The sequence below is a fragment of the Macrotis lagotis genome, chromosome 7, assembly GCF_037893015.1.
Source record: "Macrotis lagotis isolate mMagLag1 chromosome 7, bilby.v1.9.chrom.fasta, whole genome shotgun sequence".
In the NCBI taxonomy this organism is placed as follows: domain Eukaryota; kingdom Metazoa; phylum Chordata; class Mammalia; order Peramelemorphia; family Peramelidae; genus Macrotis; species Macrotis lagotis.
This window is the reverse complement of record NC_133664.1, coordinates 204564244-204572825: the sequence shown is the minus strand read 5'-3', so window position 1 is coordinate 204572825 and position 8582 is coordinate 204564244. Positions and strand designations below refer to the sequence as shown.

At 37.5% G+C, this 8582-nt stretch overlaps 1 protein-coding gene and 1 pseudogene across 5 annotated transcripts; one reads left to right on the top strand and one right to left on the bottom strand.

Annotated features, from left to right (window-relative positions):
• Positions 1–1099: 1099 nt before the first annotated feature.
• Positions 1100–1947, bottom strand: LOC141494249 (solute carrier family 41 member 3-like; annotated as a pseudogene).
• Positions 1839–7676, top strand: APOLD1 (apolipoprotein L domain containing 1). 5 transcript variants are annotated; one of them, XM_074194557.1, is made up of 3 exons: positions 1839–2761; positions 3078–3113; positions 4243–7676. In XM_074194557.1, the coding sequence occupies exon 3, from the start codon at positions 4247–4249 to the stop codon at positions 4994–4996; it is 750 nt and encodes a 249-aa protein (XP_074050658.1). In that variant the 5' UTR covers positions 1839–2761; positions 3078–3113; positions 4243–4246; the 3' UTR covers positions 4997–7676. The 5 variants fall into 5 exon arrangements, with proteins under 5 accessions (XP_074050658.1, XP_074050657.1, XP_074050655.1 ...); XM_074194556.1 differs by having other exon boundaries at positions 1839–2017; positions 2601–7676; XM_074194554.1 differs by having other exon boundaries at positions 1839–2229; positions 2334–7676.
• Positions 7677–8582: the final 906 nt, after the last annotated feature.

Genomic DNA, 8582 nt, shown 5'->3' with positions numbered 1-8582 from the left:
GCAATAGGATATTAAACACAATCATGAAGTGTTTAATGCTGAATCTACAATGCATGTTATCACTACTTGGAGCTAATCTTAGATGTATACTGTGTCCTAGTTACTAAAACATTATAAAATCTAGCCTTGGACCAAATAGATCTCCAGGAAACACACTAATTACAGAACAATTTTCTTTTTACCTTCTTTTCCACTTAACAAGAATTTGCTTCCTCTTTTTTTTCCTCTCTCAGTGCACCAGTCTCTTATTGACTACCCACTCTAGAAAAAGCACACAAAACAATAACAAAGACAAGAGGGAAAAACCTTGGCCACCACAGTTAAGAAGTAAAACTATTGAAGTCTTTCTTATTAACTATTTCCCCACCTTAGGGTGATCTGATCAGATAATCAAGCATTGGAGATAATGTAAAGCTGGCTAATAAAGTTTGATATTACTCAAGCTAATATCCCTCAATTGACTTAACCTATGGCAAAGTGCACTCTCAGTATGCTTTCCATACAATTGTTTTGAGGACCTTATTGATCTTTAAAAAAAATCCCACATGATATACTTTTGCACTTTTCCAAACACTGAGTTTCCTGACAGGATCTTGGAAAAGAAAGCTGAGACAAAATAAGTTGGAAGAAGGAGAGATATTGTGCCCTTCTTTAGACCTTGGCTATGCTCTCCTTGGGAACTGCTTTGTCTTGGGGTCAGGACAGCTGCAGATGGTAGATCTGAAGTTCTCCAACTTGGGCACAGTCATTGAGAAAAGGAGTCAGCATATTTGGTCAGAGCAGCTTCCCTTTTATTTGTGTGGCCTCTCAAAGGCATGCTGGACCCTTCCATGCCACTCTTCCCACTGAGAAGCCCATGCATACAGGCCATGCTCTGGCTGCTTCCCAAGTAAGAATGCCTGAAGCTATATGATATAATCTGAAAGGACTCTGAAAGTTGCAAACAAATAGAATATATATAAATACACACACACACACACACACGAACTTTCTTTCCTTAGTTCTAGGGAGGCCCAGATCCCAACGTTGGAATTTTTTAGCTGCATCTTGATAAAGAAGAGGAGGTCGAAGAGAAAGCAGAGGGATAGGAAACTGTTCTTCAGCAGATCCCCCATAAGTAGCTGTCAGGATTCTGGGACTGGCACCATAAAAGCCTAACCATTATCTCTGTCAGGTATGGTAGGATCAACTTCTGGTTCAATGAAGATAGATAAATATGTAGATTAGATAGATAGATCAAACAATGGCTTCACCTTAATCTATTGCTTCTCCATTTGGTACAAAATGAAGAATATCAGATGGCCTAGGATCACCAGAAACAACAGGACTTGGGCAAGCTTAGAGTTGATTTCTGAAGAACAGGGCAGAAGCTCCTTATGTTGGAATTGTTATGGTAGGATTCCAAGGGAACTCCAGAAAAACAGGTTAAATAAAGATCCAGCTGGCCTGAATAATCATCAGATTACCACCAAGCCATTCATCAATGGAGTAAAGAAAGTCATCCTAATGATCTTTTGCTCACTTATGGTTTTATTGAAGATGAGCCTGTCAAGACTGCTGATCAATTATGGCTTTGATGATGGGAAATCAGGATTTGGGTGATGGAGGGGGCTTTTCTTTGCTTTGAGAATCAACATTGGGATCAGGGAGAAGAAGAAACAGATCCTTGGGAATAGGTAATATTGGTCTATATATCTTCATAGGATGTTGGTATCTGCCAGGATGCATAGTAATATGATGCCTCAGAGCACAATTGTGATGCATGTGGTGATGTTGTCTGGGTCAGCCCCTATCTTCTGAGCACCCAGCACCTCACAAATCATCACTGTTCCAAAGAAAAGGGTGACCATGAAGACTGTGTCCACACAGCTGACACAAAGGACCCCAATGTGGGACAATTCAATTTTTTTGACCAGAGATGGCTTTCAGCACAAGGACAGCAGCAGTTTAATGGATTACCTCAAACCTTCCCTTTCACTTTACTTGAATAGTTAAATAGAATTGAATCTCATTTGGGGTACAGTTTTTAATTCTATTCAAAATATGAAACCAAATCCTGCTGGTCTATAATTAGCTTCTTATGTGACATGATCCAGTTGATTTTTCTGACGCATTTGCTCTGTTATTTGGCCTTTCTGAGACCTCTAATGTCTCCTTCCCAGCTGGTGGTACCCTCAGCCTTTCCTGTGGAAGGAACCTTCACTTTTTATCCTGTCTTATGAATTGCATGTATGGTTTGGTAGTCACAATTTGATTTTTAAAACTTTATATCTCTTTATATGGGATAAGACTATCTAATCCGAGAATTTTTTTTCCTTTTTGAGAATGTTTAGGACATATTTCTTCAGAAACTCTGTAATTAGCCAGTGAACACATTTGATGTCTTCTTTGATGATGTCACCAACTATTCTCAGGAAAGGAAAGGCAGGGTCTCCCCCTGGAATGATGACAACACTTGTTTCAAGTTGGAGAAGAACCTGTGGTTCTTTTTTCCTGCACTCTTGGGAAAGTAAATACACAATGTTCGTTTCCTCAACACGGGATGTGCTGTGCCGGACTGCATGGCTTACAGGTCATTTTCCCGTATGTCACATCCTTAGGGACCAAGGCAGCATGGGGCCAGAGGCAGGAAATGGCATATTCCTGGAATGAGGCAACGTTTTCCCAGGGTGGCTATTGGTCCTTCCTTACTATAAAATATACTCATCCAGAAACAGCCCAAGATTTTTCCTTTTTGGAGTCACTCAGAAGTGAAGAAAGGGTAAGTTGGAAGCTTGATGTGATAGTTTTTAGAGAAAAAAATAGCCGTTGGGACTCTGTTATCATTGAGATTATGTCACTGAACATTATGTACATGAGTTTTTCTTTCTTTTGATGATCTTATTGAGGCATTTCCCTAGAAGCTGAAGACAAATTTGCGATAAAATGGATAGGGAATATGGCTATCAATGAGAATCCCAGTCCCAGTTCTATTAATTATTAGCTGGGTGCCTTTGGATGGCCCACTTAATTACTCTATATCTGTTTCCTTATCTTCCAAGTGGATAGAAAATTTACTTATCCTATTTGCCTTTCAGGGTTATTGTGAGAATTAAAAGAAGAAGCTATAAGTGGTAGGTATTTTGATAAGTTAAGAAAAAATAGAGGGGCTATTTTAAAAGCTTTAATTACATTATAATTAAAATGCCCTGTCTCTTCTGCTGCTTCTTTACTTTTAAGAAGATCTTAAGGCACTTATGAAATTCTTAGTCAGTTGACTAAGAAATCAGGTCTATATATACTCAGGTGAAGATCATTGATTACAGTAGTAAGTAAACTTTCTTTCTGAAAGCACCTGTAATTTGCTCTGCCTTGTTCATGCTAATTTCTATTTTATTTTGTTTTATTTTTGTTTTTATTTTGTTATCATCTTGCATTAGATTTGAAAGTAATGCTAATAAGGAGCCAGATCATGGTCAACTATAGGCAATGTGGTGAAGGAGCTAGAAAGCCATTCTTAGAGGTAGTAAAACTGGTTTCAAGTCCTCCCTCTGATTGTGACAGCCATCTGTGTTTAAATCCTATAACTTTTTGGTGTCCCCAAGGCAGCTTTCTAAGACTATAAATTACAGGGGCACTTTTTGCTATGCCTTGGTTGAGGGTGTTTTCTCACCTGAAAGCTTTCTACAAACTTTTGGGTCATGGCCTGTATTAGTGACATTTTTGTATTTTAAAATTTTTGAAGTGCTTTTTAAAAATGTTATTTTACTTTTCCAATTACATGAAATAATCTGATATAGGTTATTCATGTGCAATCGTGTTTAAGTTATTTCCATATTAGTTATTTGTGAAAGAAGAATCAATACTAAAGGGAAAAAAGAGAAAAAAATTAAAATTTAAAAAAAGTGAAAATAGTATATTTTAGTCTGCATTCAGATTCCATAACTTCTTTTTCCTGAATGTGGTTAGTATTGTCCATCACCAGTCTTTTAGAATTGTTCTTGATTATGAAGTGCTTTTGCATATACATTTTTCTCTTTTGAAACTCATAACCATCCTGTGATAACATGATATTTCCATTTTTCAAATGAGAAAACTCAGGCTCATAGAGATTAAGATTTTCCAGGAGTCATATAGAAAGTTCTGGTGCTGGTGCTCTTTCCTCTGCTTAAGGAACCTCTTTGCGGATAGTGATTGATCATAGACACAATTCCTATCATTGCATAAAGCCTTTGCATTGACCATTTATCTGTTTCTTCATAGTGACATGGAAAGGCTCATTGTCCCTCAGTCCCAAGCGGTGGATTCCCTTCGCCGTTTCCAGGTATTGTTGCTGGATAGAAGGGGCAGACTCCATGGGCAGATCCGGAGCCTCCAAGACATCATCCGCAAGATTGAGAAGCTTCGCAAACGGTCCCTTCTGGCTAACATCGCAGGCAGTTCCTTGAGTGCAACTGGAGCCATCACGGCCATTGTGGGGCTGTCCTTGAGTCCCATCACTCTAGGGACCTCTCTTCTGGCCTCCGCAGTGGGGCTGGGTGTGGCCGCTGCGGGAGGGGCAGTTACCATCAGCTCCGATCTGTTCCTGGTGTTTTGCAACTCCAGAGAGCTGAGAAGAGTGCAGGACATTGCAGCAAATTGCCAGGACCAGATGAGGGAAATACTAGGGTGCTTGGATTTCTTTTGCCGGGGGCAAGGCTGCCTGGACTTCCAACTTCTCCAGTCTGGGAAGAAAGCTTCCATTGCTCTATATAATTCAGTCTATTTTATCGTGTTTTTCGGCTCACGTGGCTTCCTCATCCCCAGGCATGCAGAGGGGGCCACGAAGGTTAGCCAGGCCGTATTGAAGGCCAAGATTCAGAAGCTGGCGGAGAGCCTGGAGTCCTGCACCACTGCCCTGGATGAACTTAGTCAGCAGCTGGAATCTAGAGTACAGCTCTATGTAGAAACCAAACATGGAAACCCCTGTTTGGACTCAAAGGAATCTTTGGACAAATATGGAGGGATGATTTTCTGAGAGCAAAGATTTCCCCCAGAGATTAAAACCTTGGAACTGAAATGGGATGGGTAGTTGTACACAAAGAATGGAAAGAAAAAACCAAACCCAACTTGTTGTAAAAGGGATGCATGCTTTGAGGACAGATTGGATTTCTGAGATTCTGTGCAACACTGAGATTTTATGAGTATGGGACTTGAAATGGTCCTCATAGCCCTGATTTTCTTACTACTGTGATATCCTGTGACTGAAAGCCCTGGAGTTTAGTGCTGGAGCCTTTTCCCATTTATAACAGTAGTCCATGTGCATGGTAATACTAATGTGTTCTCTCCTAGCAAAATGTTTTCCTGTCAACATCAAAAGTTTCCCAGTCACCAAAGTCAGCCAAAAGCTAGTTCCATATTCTTCTCTAAGTACCCAGGGGTTGAATGGGAACAGAATTACCTGGATTTTCAAGATGGCTCCAGTTTTGCCTTGGGGGTGTAGATTGAGACCAAAGAAGGTATAGGAGATTTCTTCAGAGTCAGGTCAGTTCAAGGGATTCACTTCAAGCCCAAGGTGACTGAAAGGCCTCAATTATGTCTTAGGGAGCAGGACAGATCTAATACTACTCCCTTCTGATTGTAGGAACCCCAGAAGATCCAGAACAAAAGCCCAGTTATAGAGGCCAAAGATGATTTCTTCTTCCTTCTTTTTACCATTTTCCCCACACCCAAAATAAACAAAGTCTCTGGTTCAGAATTCAAGGAAGTTACCTGAAACTAACCTGATCCTTTGTTTCCTCAGTTTTATCTGGGTTTAGAGAGAACTACTCACAGTGACTATAGACTGAATTTACCCATCTGGATATAATGATTTCAAGGACCCCCAAGACTATCACTCCAAAATTCATTGTGCAGTCCAAGGGTAGATGGCAAGCTCAAGGGCAATCAGTATTCCTTGGGATACTGTAAAGGATGAGATATCTGGGAAAATGGCAGCATCAGTGTAAGGGAATGGGAAAATTGATCTAAAATTCCCCACTTTATTAACTAAAGGATATGACACATTCTACCCTTTAGAGGGCAGTATTGCCTACGTGTTATAGAAATTGGTACAATAACGAATGCAACTTTATCGAGAAACTAGCTTTTCTACCTTTTATTCAATATCATATAAGGTATTTTTATTTATTTATTTAAATTTTATTATTTTATTGCTTTTTAATTATAGAACTGAATTTTATAGAAGTGACATATTTTTAAAATCACAGAAATAGCAAATTTGGGAAAGTTGGCCACTATCACAAGCTTCATTTCCAAGGTCTATAGTGCAGCCAAGAGGTTTCTGTAAAGTGAATGAGAGATAGCTAAATGATTGTTGGAGGGGGCATCAGTCCCTTTAAGGAGTCTCTTTCTGATTTGTGAGGAAGAGTTCCTTTTTCAATGTTCTTGTTAAGTAGGTAATGTAAATTAAAGAGGGACCAAGTAAAAGGAAGTTTAAAAAAAAGAAAAAATCAATCTTTAGGAAGAAGAGTAAGGTAATATATTTCTGATTATTTAAATGATTAAAATATATATATATATATATATATATATATATATATATATATATATATATTTACCTTTAAGGTACACATGACAACAGATAAGACTTGACCTGGAAATAGAATGTGTTCAGTGTAGAAAAGAATAACTTGAGAGGAGTTGTATGAAGCAAGTATCTACACTGAGAAAACCTAGTGTCTTATGAAGTTGTATCTTATGGTTGATGGACAGTCTGGTTAGTAAAGTTGTAGTGTTGTGTCTTGGTTTCATTTATTGAAAGTACAGGAGAAACAGGTTTGTTTGTTTGTTTTTTTGGTAGTTACCTTAAGAAAATACTTAAAGTTTCTTGAATTACCCTTCCAATAATTGTGAGAAAATATCAAAAATAGAGTCCAAAACATTAGGTCTCACAAAAAAAAGTCATCTTCCAATGATGGCAGTGAGCCCGAGGAAGTGAAATTTCAAAGCTTTGGGGTATATTTCCAATTTTTCTGAAACTTTTGACTCATATCACGTTTCCTTTTCTCCTTTATATACTAGGTCAGTGAAAGGGCCTGTATTTTCTTAGCTTATTTACATAGGTCGGAGCAAAATCTGGCCCTAAATTCTTACCAGTGCTTAATACTGAATTGGATTCTATCAATGACTAAACTCTATATTGAGCACCCTTGGAAACAGTATCATTCTTTCTAGTCCACTAAATACTTTAAGTGCATTGAAAGTGTAACTTTGAATTACATCTTGCATGAATTAATTTGTAAATGAATAATGCCTATTCTGAAATAATGGTATAGACATGGGATTCACTAGATCTTATTGAATGAATGAATAAGTAACTTAATAGTTTAGGCAATAAGAATATCTGGCTTATATGCAGTGAGGATGTTGTAGGAAAAGATCACCAGCTTTCCTTAAGTAATTATTATTTTGAAATTTAGAAGCTCTTTAAAGGATATTAGGTAATTTATCCTTAGTCAATTATAACTAAATATTCCTAAGGGACAATAATTTTTTTGTGGAAACACACAGATTGTTGTTTTGATAAGTCTTCATTCAATTATAAATAAGGAATAAAGTGAAATGTTGTTGAGGGAAAAAAAGAAAGAAATACTTAGATAAAAGGTACACATCAGGAAACAATATATCATTCAAAAATAAACTTGTTAAAAATCAAATCTCCTGATGTCCAAATGTTTCTCTGGTTATTTTTCTTGTATTCTACTGAAAGCATTTGAATCTGTTGTCTTTCATAATACTGATTTGACTCTGCATTGTACTGTTTCAACATAAATGTATCTTGTTCTATTTTCCAAAAATGCATACTAAATTGTGTGTGAATCAAATTACCAGACTGGAGGTACATTCTAAAAGAGATAGTACATATAATAAATGTCCACTTATATGGGAATCAGACTGTAGGAACTTTATCCCTTTAGACCATGTTGGAAAGCTGGAGAGTATGGGAAAAAGTCCTCTGAGGAAAAAAAAAATTGATATCTACAAGTTCATTAAAGCTGAGAATTTGGAGATATTGTCCAGGCATCACTCAAATCAAATTTATTATATTTTAAATAAGCATATAGCATTCCAGCCCAAAGTTCATAGGAAACAGCAAATTTAAAAGTGATAACAGCTAAAGGCAAGAAGAGACAGGTGTCACTCTTCACTGACAACAGTGATGTGAAAACCCTCAGCCTGACCTCAAAGGAACAGAGAGAAACTACAAAACTAGAGAAAATTTTAAAATACAGTAATTTGAATCCAGTTAGTAAAAGGTAAATAGCTCTATTCTTCAAAAGTCTCTGAGGTTATTATATTATCTAAATAAAAGTTAAATTATGTAAAGTACACTTTCATAAGGCAGAGAAAATATAATACATTTCAGAAAAATTTTCATTAAGAGTGTTTAAAAGGGCGGCTAGGTGGCGCAGTGGATAAAGCACCGGTCCTGGAGTCAGGAGTACCTGGGTTCAAATCCGGTCTCAGACACTTAATTACCTAGCTGTGTGGCCTTGGGCAAGCCACTTAACCCCATTTGCCTTGCAAAAACCTAAAAAAAAAAACAAGAGTGTTTAAAAGAA